The sequence below is a fragment of the Carex rostrata genome, chromosome 6 (assembly GCF_964058835.1).
Source record: "Carex rostrata chromosome 6, lpCarRost1.2, whole genome shotgun sequence".
In the NCBI taxonomy this organism is placed as follows: Eukaryota; Viridiplantae; Streptophyta; class Magnoliopsida; order Poales; family Cyperaceae; genus Carex; species Carex rostrata.
In genome coordinates this window covers 95,357-114,866 of record NC_135923.1, presented here as the reverse complement: position 1 = coordinate 114,866, position 19,510 = coordinate 95,357, and the positions used below count along the sequence as shown (strand labels likewise).

At 34.9% G+C, this 19,510-nt stretch overlaps 3 protein-coding genes across 3 annotated transcripts; all 3 read left to right on the top strand.

Annotated features, from left to right (window-relative positions):
• The first annotated feature begins 3,583 nt into the window (after positions 1-3,583).
• Positions 3,584-5,589, top strand: LOC144555731 (bidirectional sugar transporter SWEET2a-like). Its single transcript, XM_078304142.1, has 6 exons — positions 3,584-3,828; positions 4,082-4,118; positions 4,377-4,593; positions 4,683-4,841; positions 4,932-5,051; positions 5,351-5,589. Exons 1-6 carry the CDS (start codon positions 3,720-3,722, stop codon positions 5,453-5,455), a joined length of 747 nt encoding a protein of 248 aa, XP_078160268.1. The 5' UTR covers positions 3,584-3,719; the 3' UTR covers positions 5,456-5,589.
• A 2,381-nt stretch (positions 5,590-7,970) lies between these two features.
• On the top strand, positions 7,971-10,352 carry DRT102 (DNA-damage-repair/toleration protein DRT102). Its single transcript, XM_078303418.1, has 3 exons — positions 7,971-8,264; positions 8,355-8,799; positions 9,833-10,352. The coding sequence occupies exons 1-3, from the start codon at positions 8,000-8,002 to the stop codon at positions 10,113-10,115; spliced, it is 993 nt and encodes a 330-aa protein (XP_078159544.1). The 5' UTR covers positions 7,971-7,999; the 3' UTR covers positions 10,116-10,352.
• Positions 10,353-11,742: 1,390 nt separating this feature from the next.
• Positions 11,743-16,804, top strand: LOC144555174 (protein kinase family protein / protein phosphatase 2C (PP2C) family protein). Its single transcript, XM_078303417.1, has 12 exons — positions 11,743-11,908; positions 12,089-12,206; positions 12,284-12,450; positions 12,557-12,624; positions 12,733-12,956; positions 13,057-13,108; positions 13,381-13,906; positions 14,220-14,289; positions 14,505-14,724; positions 14,815-14,919; positions 16,207-16,302; positions 16,437-16,804. The coding sequence occupies exons 1-12, from the start codon at positions 11,791-11,793 to the stop codon at positions 16,629-16,631; spliced, it is 1,959 nt and encodes a 652-aa protein (XP_078159543.1). The 5' UTR covers positions 11,743-11,790; the 3' UTR covers positions 16,632-16,804.
• Positions 16,805-19,510: the final 2,706 nt, after the last annotated feature.

Sequence of the window (19,510 nt, the reverse complement as noted above, 5' to 3'; positions counted from 1 at the left end):
GTCGCACTTCGATAACCGGATATACTCACCATCGCGCTCCGATCAAGATGAAGATTCTATGCTCCAAACTCCAACGATATCGTGCTCTCGCTCCGATTAGCTCCACTTAGTTCCCTCCTCTCTCTCTCTCATTCTCCTCTCCGCTCAAAGAAGTAGAGCCGAGCGAGAGAAAAAGGAGGGCGTGATGCGTCAGATATGAGATCTACAAGTAGTAAAAAAGATGGACGGATATATAGAGTGTGAGTTGGAGTGATGGGGGGGGGGGGGGGGGGGGGGGGGGGTTTGGGAACGGGAAATGGCTCTAGAGTTGTCGCTCTTCTTTTCTCTCTTTTTTACTTGCAGCTCCTGAACAAATGCCCCCTTCTCATTTGACCCGTGTCTAATGATATAACACTTTTAAGTTGAAAAGAGAAAAATAACTAATTAAAAAAAATTAGCCGTTATGTTCTTGGGATATCCAATAATGTGATTCATCTATTTTTTTTAAAAAGAAAGGCTCCTCTATAATTTATTCAACACTAAAGAAGTCAATTTATTTTTGAGCGTGAAAAAGCAATAGGAAGTTTCAAGTATTATTTTTTTATTAGAGTCTGTAGTCACCCACATAACTCATCCACTTTACTCAAACCTCGATTCTCTTGTAAGAGAACTAATACCTTATTCATCTGCGCTAGGCAGCAATAGTAAGTTTGAAGGAATTAATAAGTGGTAATATCGAAATATGAGTAGAACAAGGTGTTTTGTAGTTAACCAAATTCATTTGCAAACTCAACTCTAAAACTTATCAGATTAGCTTCAAATAACGAATTTGAACTGTTAAAATTCATCCGTCTTACGAGTGAGCGTCTACATGTGAAACTTTGAAATTTTCGAATTAATTTAAATAAAGTCAAACAGTTAATTAAAAGGTTTATAAATTAATTTTATTACATTTATTATTTGAATGTTTGTTTACCACTTGACTTTATAATAAATTAATTTACAAGTTTAAAATTTTTACATACAAACACATCACTAGTAAGGTAGATGGGTTTGAATAGTTCAAATTTATTATTTAAAAACAATCTAATAAATTTTAAAATTAAGAGGGAATTTCATGTATACCCCTCAAAAACTTGGAAATTACGTATTTCCCCCTCTAAAATTCATAATATCATATTTACCCTTCTAAATTCAATAACTCAAATCTTTACCCATTTTAATATTTTTTCAATTAAAACTCATTTAATTTTTTTGAAATACCCATTTTACCCCTCGTGTATACCTCCTCTCTCTATCTCTTTGTCTTTGACTGAGGCATGGAAACTATAAATGAAATGAATAACAAAATTAAGTTTTTAATTAAACTTAAAGAGCGAATGGTTCTAATGCTATACTATATGATTAAACTTAAAGAGCAGATGGTTACCCTTCATGTAGCTCCACACTATTTTGAGGTCGTCCGACTCATTGCCGTGCTTAATTTTGTGTGAACTCGTCTGTAACCCCCAGTTCTGCCTCCCGTGCTTGACTAGTTGTAACTTGATCACCTTGGCTCTAAGCTGAATTAATGTAATTTCTAGGAAGGGATATGGGGTCGGGTGCAATCATAAAGGGATAGGCCACTTAAAACATAATTGAATGGTAAACTCATCAAGTAAGCGCCGGGTGGCAAAGAGGAGAGAATTAGCCAGAAAGGAAGTTTCAGAAACTTCCATCAGAATTTATGATGCATGTGTAAGACGAAAACAAGAGTTGTTCGGTTGCAACTGTCTTGAGCCTTATTAATAAAATTTGGTTTATCATATTGACTAGGGATCACTCAGAGATATTCGGTAGAGACCCACCTCTCTCTCTTGCTCCTTAAGTTTAATTAAAACCTTAAATTTATTCAGTTTTAGTTTTTTTTAGTTTCCGCCTCTGATCAAGACAGACAAATAGAGAGAGGGTATACATGAGGGTAAAATGGGTATTTTAAAAGTTTTAAATGATATTTAATTGAAAAACATTAAAATGGGTAAATACGTGAGTTTTTGAAGTTTAGAAGGGTAAATATGATATTATGAATTTTAGAAGGGGAAATATGTAATTTCTAAGTTTTTGAGGGGTATACATGAAATTTGATGTGGTGCTTCTTTTATTTATTTATTATGTAGTTATTTTTATTTAGGGACGTGATATGAGTACCCGCACTCTCATCCCCTCATTATCCCCCCATTTATTTGTTCAATCTCATCCACATTTCTCATAATCTATAAGAAATTTTGCGAATATAAAACCACGAACATCTTCTACGCAATTTTATCTTTCAAATGAGATCCATGATGACATACTTTCGAGCTCGTCATCATACAAGTATTTATACCTCGTCATTTAAGTATTTATACCTAGTATTTTTCACATATGACACTGCTGATATTTAAAAGTATTAATATCAACTATTACAAGTATTTATACCTATGCACGGAAGTATTTATACCTATGTGGTCAACTATTTTTGTTAGAGAAAGGTTGACGCAGGGACGATTAGGGAAATGTGATGCGGAGATGCGGGGTCCACGATTCGGGATAAAATACTTACAAGTATAGGTATAAATACTTGCACGATGAGGTATAAATGCTTGCACGATGAGGTATAAATGCTTGCACAATGAGGTATAAATACTTGTGTGACGATGAATCCGAAAGTACGTCATTATGGATCTCATTTGAAAGATAAAATTGCGTAGAATACGTTCATGGTTTTAGATTCACGAAATTCCTCATAGAACGTGAGAAATATGGAAGATATTGAAAAAAAAACCACCTCTAAAAACGTGTATGATTCTTCTCCCATGTAGTTTGAGTGATTCCTTTATATAGTTATATCAAGTTAGACATGCAACTATTAATATCTTAATTTGCAAGTATTAATTTATTATCTTTCAAGTATTTATACTCATGAATTTAATTAAACTTGGAAGATCACAGTGTTGTGAATAAATTTAATTAAACTAGTTAGTTAAGTTAGTTTATGGGAAGTTAAAATCTGTTTAAGAGATGGGGGTACAATGTGGGTACTGGAGTGTGGGGATTGAAATAATTATTCTTTTATTTATCCGTGAGAAATGAGAAGCAACGATGGGAATGGGAGCATGTGCTTGTGGGTACGCATGCAATTATTGGCAGATTTTTGTGGTGAAAATAAAATCCCACCAAATCATGTCCTCTTCTCTTGGGCCTTGCGTTGGGCCTTGCATTGGGCCTTGCAGTTGAACACCGTGAAATGAAAATCAGACGGTTGGTGATGTGGCATGTGGCCAGACCGCCAGACGCCTTTCATTGGGACCCGACCAGGGGAGGTAATTGTAGATTTGTAGTGAGTGCTGGGAGGGGGTAATCACTAATCACTAATCACTGATCAGTCAGTAATGGCAGTCGTGGATCAGATCAGATCCGTGAAAAAGGGAGGCACGTGAACCTCATTTTAGAATTTAGACGGCCACGTCCCACGGGAGTAGGGGAAGGGGACATTCTAATAATAACAAGCCCAAGAGAAAGCGAAAAGGGGATTTTCCATTCCATTCCATTCCATTCAATTCAATTCAATTGATCTGATCGGCTTTGTTTGTGGCGATGACTCGTTCCATCAAATTCAGACCTTTCTCTTTCTCTCTCTCTTTCTAGGACGCCAAGCAAAGCAAAGCAAAGCAAACCAAAGAAAGGCGAGCGAGAGAGAGAGAGAGAGAGAGGACATTGAGATGATGTATTCGGTGGCATCAGCGACAGCGGATGCAACTGCAGCTACGGCAACTTCACTTGCCTCTTATTCTTTCTACGATGTATGTTGCTTTGGAGCTGGAATTGCTGGTATCATTTAGGAATTGAATCCCTGCCTCTTAATATTATATCCTTAATTTAATTTAAGAATAAATGCCAGTCTTTTTCTAATTCACTCATTTTCTCTCTATCTAAATTGCCTCTTAGTATTATAGACTCAGTTTAATGATCCCATAGATTTATAGAGCCAGCCAGCCAGCCACGTTTTCAAATCTAATCCGAATGAATTAATCTCTTTTTACTAATTAATTATTTCTACTGTTAATTCAATATATGCTTGCAGGAAATCTCTTCGCTTTTGTGCTCTTCATCTCACCAATGTAAGCTACCTTATTCAACCTTTTCAATCAATTGGCCTATTCACCAAATTCACCAAATTCACCAAACTCCTCATCTTCTCCATTCATGCTTAAAGTACTCGTGGTTGTATGTTATATTATATGCAAATAATTATATACCAGTAAATCAGTGTGGCTTCATACCATTCAAATTCAAATTCAAATTCAAATTAAACACATGGCAATCCATGCTACCCACTTGTTATTTAATCATACTAGTCTCATTTTCATAATTTCCAGACCAACATTTAAAAGGATAGTGCGCAACAAATCAACAGAGCAATTCTCAGGTTTGCCATACCTATACTCACTTCTCAACTGCCTCATATGCATGTGGTACGGCCTCCCCTTCATATCTTATGGTGTGGTGCTCGTTGTCACCGTCAATTCCATCGGTGCTGCTTTTCAGCTCACTTATTTAATCCTCTTTATCGTCTATGCCTACCCTAGAAGAAAAGTAACTGCTCTTTCGAAATTTTCATTTAAACACCCCATCTTTTTGTGGATTTATCATAACTATATATCTTTCTGTTAATTTTTGTGCAGTTAAAGATGGGAGGTTTGTTGATTGGGGCATTGTGCTTATTTGCATTAATAGCTTATGTTAGCTTGGAATTATTTGACCATCCCACTCGCCAGATTCTTCTTGGTTATTTGAGTGTTGCATCTCTCATCTCTATGTTCGCCTCACCATTGTTCATCATTGTATCTTTCTCTCTTTATCTCTCTGCTCAATATATCTTTCTTATTTACATAGCTATTCTGACACTATGTTTTCTAAAAAAAAATTGTCAGAATTTGGTGATCAAGACTAAGAGTGTAGAATTCATGCCATTCTACCTCTCTCTAGCAACATTTTTGATGAGTGTCTCGTTCTTTGCTTACGGCATGTTGTTGCATGATTTTTTCATTTATGTAAGTATCGCACTCCACATGATTATTCTTACAATTGGTACTAGGCTTTGTCCCACCCACACTGATGCCTGAAGATCAGAAAACAGATTAAACACCTTATTAATTTTAATAGGATCAATTTTCAGTCATTGTTACCTTGTATTATGATGGTGAAACGTTATTAGCTTGTATTGTGGGATGCTCCTGTTTACACCAGAAACCAACTTTTTTAGAAGGAAAATAAATGGGGCACTTCATTGTTTTCTTTTCAGAGGTTTTTGAAATTTTTTTGAACTAATATATGGTTTTTAAAATTTCAGATTCCTAATGGTATCGGAACTTTATTAGGGGTTGTACAATTATTGTTGTATGCTTATTACAGTAGGAGATCTGGAGACAGCTCCCGGCTCCCTCTGCTTGCATAAAAGAAAATGTAATGTAATGTAATTATAAGGTTGCGTAATTTGTAATTTATCATTTATTCGAGATTCCTCTCAATTTTTTGGTTCGTCATTCGTGTGATGTTTGTAATTTATCATTTATTCGAGATTCCTCTCAATTTTTTGGTTCGTCATTCGTGTGATGTTTGTGATATGGGATTAATTTTGCACAATAAGATGGTATCGACATGTATTTTTGAAATGGAAGAAGTTTTTGCCTGTCTCTGGATGATGTAGCAGATATTTGAAGTTCAATTTTTTCTATATTGTTTTTCGTTTATTTATTCGGGATTCCTTATAGGGAGGCTGATAATTAAGCTGCTCCACTAGAATTGTGAATTGTGAATTGTGAATTGTGAATCAATTTAAGGGGCTCCTGAATATTTTTGTATGTTGGTCATTTTGGCATGATAACATGTGATGTGATAACTTCATTTTGGCATGATACCATGTGATCCGACTCTGGCCTCTGCTGAGCCTGAGCGTCCTCCTTTTCTCCCATCTTAATCGTACTTTCGTCTCTTCTTTCTTCGCTCCTCCTCTCAATTGTCCGTCGACATTCTTTCTTCTCTCCCTCCCGCTCTCAATCCCCATCTCCACCGTAAACTTATGACTTCCTTTTTTTATTTCACATCTTCTTTTTATTTCTCTATGCGCTCCACTGTAAACTTACCAGTCACATATTATATTTAAATTTAAAATTAAAAATAGGCACATATCACTTAATCTGCTTATTTTATTTAAAATATATAAATTAAAACTGATTCTTTGTTGTTGCTTTTTTTTATCATTATTTGGTGTATTTATTGAACCAAGCATCATGTTCTTTAGTACCAATGACGTAGAGTTTCATTTTAGTTAACTTTTTGTTAACCTTATGCAAAAGCATTCAAGTCTTTTTATTAAAATGGACTGTTTAATATATCAGCGATATATGTTCATTTTTTTCTACTTGTACCGAGAAGGTCCGAATCAGTACAAGAGCTTGGAACTGGTAATTAGTTTTTTTTTTTTGTGTTAATAGAAATTTACAATTTTTTTATTAAAGTAACGCATTTTAGAAGAAACAACTGACATTTTAAGACTAGTTAACGAAAGGGTTTGTAGAGATTTAGTTTGTCAGAACAAAGAAAATGCAACTAAGTCCTTACTATTTTTGTTATTTTATTTTTAATAGACTGCTAAGAGCATAACAGATATTGGAAAATCATAAAATGCTTGATGATTAATGACTCAGATAAGTCTTTTCATATCCATGAACCAAAGAATTATCACTTCATTTATAAGGTCTGAGAACTCAATATGTTGGATTAGTCTCAGGGCCATGTTTTCAGGGCCAAATCCAGTTCTCAGTTCTGACCATGAATTGGTACAGTACAAGGCTAGGTTAAACCAGAAAAATGAAAAAAACAAAAAAACAAAAAAAAAAACAAATAGGGGTCCTTTGCTTCATTGATTATATAACATATTCAATTATTGATTAGCAGCAATGCTTGCTTTAGTTCGAAGCAATCTACGGATAAGACAAATACTTCAAAGAAGGATGTTTTTTTTTTTTACTCTTAAAGTTGTTTGTTTTATCAGATTTCAAAAAACTTGAGATTTGTAATTCAAATACCAAAATATCATCACAAAATAGCAAATATTGTTCATAGATAGTATGAGAAGAAGAAAGGAAACAATAAAATAAATAAAATGCAAAAAAAAAAAACCAATTGAAATCAGCAAAAGAAAATAAATATTCCTAAAATACAATTAGATGATTTATTACCATTTAATTAAGATATATCGAGTTCAACCCTCTCTAAACAATATGAAACACATTTACAAACAACCTTCTTTTGCTTTGCTTAACTAGTTTTGAGTCAAGGCCAGATTAAATATGTAAAATGAGTTGAATAAGCCATATTCTGACAAAAAAAAATAATTATGGCAAAATAACTAATTTGTGATTAAAAAATTATGAAAATGAGTGAAATATGGAATACAATAAATCAGATCATGAGGATAAAAATTAAATGTTTTGACCTACTTATCATTCTTGAGTTCTTATATTAGAGAGGTTTCGAGGGGCTAGATTGTAATTTTTCTTATTTGACAATTGACGATTGTATACTTTTATTTGTTTATGTTAAAAAAAAAGTAAGTTATTAGATGCGGTTAAGCAGTACCAGTCGGTACCAAATTACCAATGCATTCTGGTATACTGGTATGCAATGACTATTGAGTAATGCAGGATTAACATGCAATGACTATTGAGTAATGCATTCTGATTACCAAAACTTAATGTTATAATAAAAGAATCAATCTTAACCGTGAGATAAAATTCAACGACTAGGATGGGAGAAAAGGAGGACGCTGCAGACAAGGGAGGGAGGGAAGGGAGGGAAGGGACGGGAAGGGCCCAAAACGATCCTTGTCAGTCAGTCTCATCATCCACTCCGCTCCCTTGAGTTCTCTTCTCTACCTGGGATTGGAAGACTCGTTGATTGTATCAAAATCAAAATCAAAATCAAAATCAAAATCAAAATGGCGTCGATTGAGGGAGCTGGAGCTGGAGCTGGGCCTGGGTTGAAGATCTATGCCGGAGCTGATCCCTTCGGCTCCGAGTTGAAGGAGGCGGTGGTGGCATACCTCCGCTCCCTCTCCCTCTCCCTCTCCCCCTCTGTCTCTTCTGGACTGGAGATCGTTGACCTTGGTACCCATCCCAAGTATTACTACATCGCCTCTCTAGTCGGTACCCACGTCAGCTCCTCCCCCGATTCCACGCGTGGTCTCCTTGTTTGCGGCACTGGTACTTAATTTACTTAATTATTTATGAAAATGAAAAGGAAGGAGGTAGTCATAATCAATCATCTCCTAAACTCATCTCATCTCATCTCAGGTTCTGGTGTTGCCATGTTTGCCAACAAACACCCTCATGTCTATGCAACTACCTGCTTGACCCCTGATGATGCCATCAATTCCCGATCCATCAACTCCTGCAATGTGCTTACTCTATCTGGCCTTGCAACCTCACCATCTGATGCAATCCAAATCGTTGATGCCTGGCTCAACACACCTTTCAAAGCACCCTGCCCAGCATCAGGTGGTCAACCGTGGGGGGAAGACATACAGACATTCTTGGAAGCCGCGCCTGCTGAGATGGCCAAAATTGGTCAAAATCAAACAGCCCAAATAGATGGAGATGGAGATGGAGATGGAGATGGAGATGGCTCCCCATGTGCCATTTGTTATCTCAGAAAGGGAATGGACTTTCAACCGGTCGATATCATGCCTGGAGGCGAGATGAAGATTGTCAGAGAAACCCCAACATCCGCATACGTCAAGTATATTCCCTCTCTTTTTTCCCTTCCCTTCCCTTCCCTTCCCTTCTTTAATTGATGTGTGTTTGCTTAGGAACTGACAATTTTGTAATTGCTCACTAATCATTCTCTTCAGTAACCCAATCCAGCAGAAGCTGGTCTTTGACAATCTGCTCTCGAATTTCATCCAAATCAGCTGGTAGCCAATCTTTAGCAAGCTCCTAGATCTCTGCTGGTCCACAACCTGTCCAGTAAGATACAAGAGAGATAATCATTAGTATGATATTTCTGACAGAGTAAACAATACTACTGTTAAAGCATAGGTCATTGCGATGTTCCCAAATTGCTCAAATAACAGCAAAAACAACAATTAATAATGCTCTTCTCTGATTTTTAGTAAATGAACAGGCCAGAGTCACAATATCAGTCAAAGAATGCTATTTATCAACAAAATTTTGACAAAGGGGCATCCACCTCTAGATCTGTCTGGCATAGTGACATCTAAAAAGGAGATGATCAATATCTTCTGAGTTTCTGCAAAATTGACAAGAGAGATCTCCTGTCCAATCTTTAATCATTAGTAAATGTTTAGTTAATAATTTCTTCTTGGATACCACATAAAATCTCTTATTTTGGGAGGGACAGGAAATTTCCACCATAACAGTGGTTTAATAGGTTGAACACCTCCCCTAAAATTGAGCCTCCTAAATGATAGGGATCTTTTTTTTTTCCTATGTCTTGCCCTCATCCACTTTTTTCGTATTTTCTTTCTTTGATACATGCTAGAACTAAAAAGGTTACATTTTGTTTTTTTCATTATTCTTATTTTCAGTTCTTTTACCAATATTATAAGAAACTATGAACTAATAAATGGACTCACCAGCTTAATTACCATTGTAGGGGCTATAGATTCGTGCACTGCTACTATTGAACAAGTTAGAAACACAAGATATTTACAATATTGTCCTTGCTCCATACTGTTGCTAAACACTAGTAGCGAAAAGCACTTTGACTAGGCTTTAGTAGTTTTATTTTAATTTATAATTTTGTGTGACAGGTTCAAGGCTGGTAGTGTGGAGCCTGCACATCATCACACATTTGGTCATGACCTAGTTGTTATTAAGGGAACAAAGAAGGTCTGGAACTTGACCAAAAAGGAGAGTTATGATCTGACTGATGGTGATTTCCTTTTTACTCCGGCTGGGGATGTGCATCGTGTCAAATATTTCACTGATACCGAATTCTTCATTCGGTGGGATGGTCACTGGGATATATTTTTAGATGAAGACCTGGACACGGCAAAAGCTGCCATTGATAAAGAAATAGCTGCCGGTAACTGATCAGGTAAAATTTGTATCTAGGACCCTCTGTTTTTATCAGTGTTCTAAATAGCCTTATGGTTGGTTTGGTGTTAAGTACATGCCAGGTGTTTTTTTTTTTAAATTTTTTTGGTGTGATTTCCCTTAATCCAAAAGAACCAAGTTGTAAAAGCTAGTCCGTTATGTGGATTATGTATTGGACAATTTTGCATTTGGTGTTTTGGTAATATCAGAGAACATAAACATTTGTTTTGTAAATTCTTTGTTTTAGTTTTCTATTTGAGAGGAAGAAGGTGCAAAGAATGCAGCCAGGCCAGCCAGATGCAGATGCATTGCATATTCAAAATGAAACTGTGCTTGCATTTGATTGTTGGTACTTAAAAAAATAATGGAAAATATGTAGTGCACCCATGTAAACTTTAAAATAGCTAATTTCTCCATGAAAACATCTTAATATCCAATGTCATGTCCCCGTAAAAATTTACATTATTTCTTTAACCCCTTTTATTCATTAAATTTGTTATTTCGACAAATATACAGCTCTTCATTTTAAATTATCAAAGTTTTCCCTGATAAAGTTTCAGGCTAAGCAATGAATCCACAAGTGTTTTCATAATTAAGGCGGCATTTTATGCACCATCACTGCATATATAATATAACATACAGCTGGAGGAAAGTAAACCTTCATTTATTTCCCCATCCCCTACATTCAGTAACATCTCAAGTAATCTTAAGTAATTAATAAAGCCTGAAATTTTTGGGGTTAATTTCAGAAATTTGTGTTATAAATTAAGGGCTCCAATGCCGTGACTAATTTCAAAACAACATCTCTATTTGCTCAAATAGAAGGATAATAATATTTGTCAAAAATAACAAATTCAATGAATAAAAGAGATCAAAGAAATAATGTTAATTTTTTTTTATGAGATATTGGATATTAATTAACTCCCTCAAAGTCGGCTTATTTACTGCCTAGGCCTAGCTAGTATATAGTTTACAAATTTTAATCTCAAAGTTGTTTATTAAAATCGTGCATTTAAGTACGTGACATTTGACAATAAAATGAGTGAGGACTGAGAAAATTATTTATCTATTTACTAAATCAATCAAACATAAAACATAAGCATAAGCATAAGCATAATTAACAGAACAGCAGGCAAAGACATGTTGAGTTTTGAGAAGCTAGCTAGCGTATCCTCTGTACGTAATACCATTACATTATATTACATTTACTGATTTACACCGCATGCATCACTGAATTGCATGTATACAATTCCTCGGATCAAAAGACTTAAAGATTGGTATTTTTGGATCCGAATGCGATTGAAGCAATAATCATGCACTTTTCTCCATTTATTTTATTTGGGAATTTAATGGACGTGTAATATCTATCTATCTATCCTATTCCTATTCCTATTCCTATCTAAAAATGATGGATACTAATAAGCCTAAGCTTGCGTTGCTTTGCTTTGCTTTGCTTAGGTACAATTACAAAATGGGAAATTAATTAGAAGAAGCCAAACAAAATTCATTGATTTCGATTTTGATTTTTAAAGGCAAGGGAAAGGGATGCCTCCATTTTTTAAAATAATTAAAAAGGCATTCATCTTCCTTCCTTCCTTCCTTCCTTCCTTCCGTTCCCTTGACTTTCCTCCTCTTTACATTCGACTTTCGACAAACTTTAAAAATAAAAAAAATGGTGGAGATGCAGATAACGGAGCCCAACACCTGCTTCAGAGGTTGTTGTAGCAGTGACAAGATACCTCTCCACCTTCCTTCCAACTCCTTCTCTCTCCTCGCGCCCATTGCTAGGGGTGAGTTGCTTGCTTGCTTCCTTCCTTCCTTCCTTCCTTCCTTCCTTCCTTCCGAGACTAGATAACTTGTTATTTTCTTACTTACAATCAATCAATCAATCAATCAAATGAAAATAATGAAATCAAAAGGTTTTAAAGTATGACATTTATTTGCCCCCAAATACAAAACAACAATACAAGGATCTGAGAGCACGGTTTATGAGGCGGAGCTGAATGGGCAAAGAGTCGCAGCAAAGAAGCCAATTCTTTCTACCTCTGAAGACATTGATAAGTTTCACTACCAATTGCAACTTCAAAGGTTCATTTCTTTTCTATTTCTATTTCTATTTCTATTTCTATTTCTATTTCGCTTATGATTATTTATTTTATTTGTAGCCAGCTTAAACACCCAGGATTGGCTCAGTTGCTCGCTGTTCATGCAAGGCCACCCAACTACACCTTTTTTTACCATTTCTATGACTCCAGAAACTTGGCTGACAAACTACATCTTGAGGACTGGTCTCCACCTTCTCAACTTGCACTCTCCATTGCTTTACACTTAGGTGCGGGTGCCATCATTACTTTTCTTTCCTTCCCTTTCTCTTACACTTAGGTGCGGGTGCCATCAACAATGTAACTTACTCATTTTTCTATCAAATATTATATCAGCCAAGACTCTTGACTATTTGCATGGCCTTGGAATTGTACACAGGGACATTAAACCATCAAATATTTTGGTAGTTTTCTTCAATCTCATAATTTTACCATTTATAGCTAGTAATCTCAACTGTTATTTTAATCTGTTACTAAATGTATTTTTCAATTATTTTCAAAATTCCATGCAGCTCGACAAAGACCTTCATCCGCATCTGGCAGATTTCGGTCTCGCTGCATACAAAAAGGATTTGAAGAAGGTTTCTGTTCAAAATTGGAAATCGTCAGGCAAACCTACAGGCGGATTTCATAAGAAAAACATGGTTGGAACCCTTATTTACATGGCACCTGAGATTTTGAAAAAGGATATCCATACTGAAAAATCAGATGTCTATAGCTTTGGCATATCCATCAAGTAAGAAATAATTTTTTTTTTTTTTTTCTTTTTCATTTCAACTAGTAATCTTATGCTATTATGAGATTATTTGTGTCATTCATTCCTCAAATCAATGTAGTGAGCTTCTCACTGGTGTTGTTCCGTACACAGATCTACGTGCTGAAGCTCAGGTATTCTACCCTTCTTTCTTTATTAAGTAAATCTATATAGGTAGAACATGTCGATTAGGTGTAGTACTGGATCTGGAGTGAAATTTCAAATCTTTCCCACATTACTGTGTGTTCTTTTCCTTACCAGTGAGTTGTTATTATACTGGTGAGGTTATCAGGTTATCTAATGATACTGCAGGAATGATTTTGAATCAATTCAATTAAAATGAAAAATTTATGCAGAAATAAAGAGTGATATGCATCAAACAATAATAGCAATATGTTCTATTCAGGCACATACGGTACTTGAAATGACATATACCGAACAACAACTAATTGCAAAGGTGGTCTCTGAGGAGCTACGACCTGTTATCGCCAGGCCCGAATCAGGATATCCACCGGGTTTGATAACCCTTATTGAGCGCTGCTGGAACTCGGACCCGCTATCCCGACCTTCCTTTGGGGAAATTATTGAAGAATTGGCTGTGCTTCAACATCAATATCAGTTTAAGCCAATCTCTACTGGTAAACATGGTCAATCTGATCATAATGGGACCATGGAGGTAAATCGATACCAGGAGGATGTCAACTGGTACAAACAAGGTGAACAATTGGGGATGAAAATGGAAATGCATAACAAAAATGGAGAGGCATTTAATTCATTAAATAGCAGCACAGAGGCATATAGACCGACTCTATCATGGGGCTCATTTTCAACATGTGGGAGAAGAGAAACTATGGAGGATGCTCATTTCATGATGCCTCGCATGTGTGGTGATCATGCTGTACATGCCTTTGGGATCTTTGATGGTCACAGAGGTATGTTATAGTGTATATGTGATGATCATGACCAGCAATTTGTACTGTGTTGATCATTGCAGGCCTTTAGTAAATTTTAGTGCGATGATTATTATGCAGTTGTGTACAAATGTTGCATTGCTGGTAGATGGGTTGAAAGTGGTTTTTCAAGCTCCGGACAGATGCTAAAATAGGAATAAATATGAAATACTAAAGACATTTGTTCAATTTCTAAATTATTGAATGTTTGTCTGTTGGCGGTAAACTATGAACTCAATGCCTTTGAGGGGTACTTTTGGAAGCAAAGTTACATCATAACTATCTATATGTGTAGGTGCTGCGGCAGCTGAGTTTTCTGCAAGAGCAATTCCTTCATTTTTGCAAAATTACTACCGTACTGAGAGGTGAATACAAACTATTTTAAAAATTTCCTAATAAGAAATGTTCTGACAATGAAGTGAAAATTGTTAGGCTTTGCCAAAAATAAGGTTGACACTTATTTATTAGCAACCAAGAAAGACCTTTCTTATTCTTCCATCATTCAGAAGGAAACATCAAGGGAGAAGGGGTATTTTTGGAAACTCAGTATTTAACTGAACCATTTCTTATACTTATACAGCCCGTCTGACATGCTTGTTGAGGCCTTCACGAAAACTGATACAGCCTTCAGAGAGGAGCTTTCGGTTCACCGTAATTCAAAGAGAATAACACAAAAGGATTGGCATCCTGGTTGCACAGCTATTACAGCATTGGTCATCAGAGAGAAGCTTTTTGTGGCAAATGCTGGTGACTGCCGTGCCATTTTGAATCGATCTGGCCAGCCTTTTCCCATGAGTAAGGTGATCAATTTGTTTTTTTCCCAAGAGTAAAGTTGGTTATAATATTTTCTTTAGAGAAGTTGATAAGGGTAAGAAATGTTTGATACATAGGATCATGTAGCGAGCTGCACCGATGAGAGGGAACGTGTTACTAGAGAAGGAATGGATGTCAAATGGCAAGTTGACACATGGCGTGTTGGTCCTGCTGCTTTACAGGTGATACACCAATTGCTCATTAATTTTTTATTTATTTGCCATTTAAATAAAGATACTAGATGAATTTAATCAGTTTATAGACCACATCAGATACTAAGTTTTATACCATAGCAGGCAGTGATGGAGCCAGAAAATATTTATAGCAGGGGCCAATCTTATCGGATGACAATATCATTTGTTAAATTACAGAACAATATAATGAGAAAAATACACAAACTTTTACTAAAAATTTCCAAACAGAAGCTTTGAATTCAGTTTTGTGGTGTTACACACAGTACAGATTTTCATAGTGCTTGTACTATTTTATTATAGAGTATGGCTAATGTAACATCAGTGTCATTTTAGTCTATATAATACCAACTCCAAAACCTATCAAATCGGATTCAAATGGTGAATCCAAACCGTTCAAACCAATTTACTTTATGAGTGATGCGTTTACATGCAAACTTTTTATATTTTCGAGTTATTTTAGTATCAAATCAAGCGGCAAAAAAATTAAAAAATGAATGTATTAAAATTAATTAAAAAACTCAAACATTTGACCGCTTGACTTGATATCAAATAAACTCAAAAACTTATAAATTTTACATGTAAACGCACAACTAATGAAGTAGATCGGTTTGAACGGTTTGGATTCACCATTTGAACTCGAATTGATAGGTTTTGGAATTGGTGTTATATAGACTGAAATGAATTGATGTTATATTGGCCATACTCTTTATTATAAGTTAACTTTTTGGCAATATCAACTGTTATAAGTGCATTTAGTGACCGCTGTTGGACTTGGAAAAAAAGAAGGAAACATTTATATTAGACGCGCCAAATTGCCTATTCATGCTCAGCAGTCTAATTTGGAATATATATAAAACCCTTTGGCTTTGTGCCTGATAGCAGGCTGATCTCAGTATTTGCATGAACAAGTATGTACTGGTTGGTACGGATACTGGTTTTGGCTACATTCTGATTCTTTTGTTATTTTATTTTTTCTGTTCTTGACTAGTTGATGTTTCTTTTGAAAAAAAATTAAGACATTGAGGGGCATTGGGCTTTATTTATACAAGCATCTGTCGAAATCTGTATTTGCGGAGTTGTATATATTAGTTAAGTTTTGCTATAGTATTCAGAAGCCGAGTTGAAAGAAGCGTACTCCCAAGTCCCAACAACTACACAGGAAGTCTGAACTGTATCCTCTACTAGTGGCCTTTGGGTGAAAATAGATTTAAAGAAAGAGTGTAATGTACTAGACTAAAAAATAATATCTTGGTAATTTTTGATTAATTTCATTAGGTTACAAGGTCGATCGGTGATGATGATCTAAAACCTGCTGTGACTGCACAACCTGAGATAATCGAAACCAACTTATCCTCTCAAGACGAGTTCCTGGTATGTTTTATTTTATTTTTCTTGGGGTGATTGATTAACTTTATATAAACAGTATACTGCAAAGAAAGAAGGATAGTTTGGGTATTGTTGGATAAAAAAAAAATGAAAAAAACTTATTGGTTGTTTTGGTAAAGGTAATGGCAAGTGATGGGCTATGGGATGTGGTAACGAATGAGGATGTGATATCAATAATCAAAGACACAGTTAAAGAACCCGGTATGTGCTCCAAGCGACTGGCTACAGAGGCAGCAGAGCGTGGCAGCAAGGATAATATCACAGTAATTGTTGTATTTCTTCGTCCAGTTTCTACAGCTGAAAGAATTTATTGATTGATGCTACTGTTACTGCTACAATTTCTTCCCAATAACAGAGTTTTGGAAGTTAATAATTATGTGTTTTGTTTGTTTGTTTGTTGTTCTCATTGTTATATCATATATATAAAAAGGAATAAATATTTGATGTTTTTATTTGAATAAAATACATATAAATATTTATGGAATAAGCAAATCTAAGCTTACGATTTGAACTGTTATTTGATGTAATATGATTGATAATGAGCGTTAATTGTGGATGATCAAACAGGCCCAGATTGGGATATTAATTGTAGCCCAAAATATAAAATATTGGTTGAAACTTGAAAGAAAGGGTACTAACCACGGCACTTTACCAGATAATATATAGAAATAGAATGAATAGACTTGGATTAATTGGGAATTTGGGATGCCATTTAATTGGAGTTGCATAAACAACCTGGACTGAACACTGAACAGACACGGGTTGTCTAAATTAATTAATTTCTGTACCAGCTCACACGGAAGAACTGCCCAACAAATTAACTATATTATATTATATTATATTATATTATACCTAGCTAGAGTAGTCATACTCAAGCTGTCATGCTGTCATGCATGCATGATTCAACTAAAATCTCCAACACTGCTGCCTTTATTAATGCTTCATTATAACATAATATATATTACCTGGAATGTGTAACAAATTTGAATATTTCCTAATTAATTCGTAATCATCCCCGCTTACCAGTATATATATGCATATCTAAATCCTCAATCAATCTATATAAGTTGGCTAAATGTTCCTCTTTTTATTTAGAAATTGCATTAATTAATTACAGATTCCTAGATATGCAAAAGTTTTTTTTTTCAAGAAAAAGAAAAGAAAAATATCAGTTAATTGTTTGCAAAATGTTCTTCTCATCATACAAGTCTGGCTTTAGATATATATATATATATATATAGAGAGAGAGAGAGATGGGCTATGGTGCATTGCAATGCATGGAGGGGTTTGTGCATTGGACCATAAATCTAAAATTCAAAATCCAAATGACCGATCCAAACCGTTCATCTTGTTCTCCATATGAATATGTGCTTGGAGACCAAATTTTACATTTTTCTGAATTTTTTTTACTATTTATTAAGTATTTTACAAAATTGTTGATCCAACGGTGGCTTAACAAAACAGTAAAATCAGCATCCACCGTTGGATCAACAATTTTGTAAAATACTTAATAAATAGTAAAACAATTCAGAAAAATGTAAAATTTGGTCTCCAAGCACATATTAATATGGAGAACAAGATGAACGGTTTGGATCGATTATTTGGATTTTGAATTTTAGATTTATGGTCTAATGCACAAACCCCTCCATGCATTGCAATGCACCGTAGCCCATCTCTCTCTCTCTCTCTATATATATATATATGACAATGTTTTTTTTTGTAATAATTACTAGGTACATCTTTATTTTTTTAGCCCTATATATGTGTGTTAATTATTTAGTGAGGACTGAGGAGGTTGTGTTGTGTTGGTGTATTTGCATGCCTTGTAGGAGGAGCCAGGTTAGAGCTAGCTGCTGTCATGATTAATTGCATGCAAAAACTTTCCTTGGAGACTAAGTTCCGCAAATCTAATTACATTACTAAATACACATTACAATTAATTAATTCAAAATTTATTTCCTTTTTTTTTACTTAATTCATTGTCTTTAAAAGTTTTGTTACAGTATAATATAATTAATGTTAAGAAAATAGAATTGGATTTTGTCCAAAGGACTTTGGACAAATTTGATCCAAAGCCAGACTAATCTGCGTTGAGATTTGTTTGAATAGATATGAAATTTAATAAATTTAAATGGTCCTATGAATCTAAACCATCCGTGTTACTTTTGACACCTTTCGAAGGGTTTAGATCTAGATTAATTAGGATAAGACATTGTCCAAAGCCTTTTGGACAAAAACCTCACCTTAAGAAAATGTTTCAGCAAGGATACAAGAAAAAAAAAAGAAATCTTTGTATTACCTCAATCTTTTTCAGATTGAACTGGCAACAGAGTGATTGCTTAATTAAATGTCAATTTAGTTAGCTTAAAAAAAGTATAATAGAGAAAGAGACATGCATGAGGGGCTCTTAATTCCATTTGGTTGCATGTTCCTGTCCACATTCTCACCACAATCAATTGTGAATCAATTAAAGGCACTAGCTATTTAAACACTCACACCAATATGTCACATTCCCCTAATTACTTTTTAGTATGGTCAAGTTGCATGTAGGCCACTACAAAAATCTTATAATATATATTCGGTACGTACCTACTGTACAACCTCAACTATCATAACTTCCACTACAAATTAAGAACATTTGCCAATAAGCATGAATGTTGCAAGGGATAATTTCTTAATTTAACAAACTGCAACGTAAAGTAATGAATTGATGATATATATGGGTTAAATTAATTAAGTAGTATTTCTTGATGACCAAATTAATACAAGTAATGATATATATGCATTCAGTACAAGTTATGAAAGGAGCCCACGTAGCTGGCCCTAAATGGAAGAGGGGTCAAAGACGGCACTGACACGTGGCAGAAGGAGACGGGTGCTTTTATTTGAATTGTTGAAATGGGAAATGCAACATGTCTGGTCTCCCAATAATTAATTTGACGGATGAATTCGTAGTGTCTACATCCCACCACCACCTTAATTAATTGAATTGGTTTGGTTTGGTTGCTTCATTCATCCTCGTATTCATTATCCATATATCATTGCATGCATCATTTCATTTTATTTGATTTGATTTATTTCTAAGACCACAAATTAATTAACGTCGTCAACCAATTCCTTCATCATCAAACAAACTAACTAACACCATATCCATATATATATATATATATATATATATATATATATATATATA

Excerpts from the sequence above, each read along its gene's own strand:
- LOC144555174 (XM_078303417.1), top strand. The coding sequence starts at position 11,791 with ATGGTGGAGATGCAGATAACGGAGCCCAACACCTGCTTCAGAGGTTGT. Across the intron at positions 11,909-12,088 it reads CCTCGCGCCCATTGCTAGGG|GATCTGAGAGCACGGTTTAT; the intron begins GTGAGTTGCTTG and ends CAACAATACAAG. Across the intron at positions 14,920-16,206 it reads TTGGTCCTGCTGCTTTACAG|GTTACAAGGTCGATCGGTGA; the intron begins GTGATACACCAA and ends TAATTTCATTAG.
- DRT102 (XM_078303418.1), top strand. The coding sequence starts at position 8,000 with ATGGCGTCGATTGAGGGAGCTGGAGCTGGAGCTGGGCCTGGGTTGAAG. Across the intron at positions 8,265-8,354 it reads TCTCCTTGTTTGCGGCACTG|GTTCTGGTGTTGCCATGTTT; the intron begins GTACTTAATTTA and ends ATCTCATCTCAG. Across the intron at positions 8,800-9,832 it reads CCAACATCCGCATACGTCAA|GTTCAAGGCTGGTAGTGTGG; the intron begins GTATATTCCCTC and ends TTTGTGTGACAG.
- LOC144555731 (XM_078304142.1), top strand. The coding sequence starts at position 3,720 with ATGATGTATTCGGTGGCATCAGCGACAGCGGATGCAACTGCAGCTACG. Across the intron at positions 4,594-4,682 it reads ATGCCTACCCTAGAAGAAAA|TTAAAGATGGGAGGTTTGTT; the intron begins GTAACTGCTCTT and ends ATTTTTGTGCAG. Across the intron at positions 5,052-5,350 it reads TGCATGATTTTTTCATTTAT|ATTCCTAATGGTATCGGAAC; the intron begins GTAAGTATCGCA and ends TTAAAATTTCAG.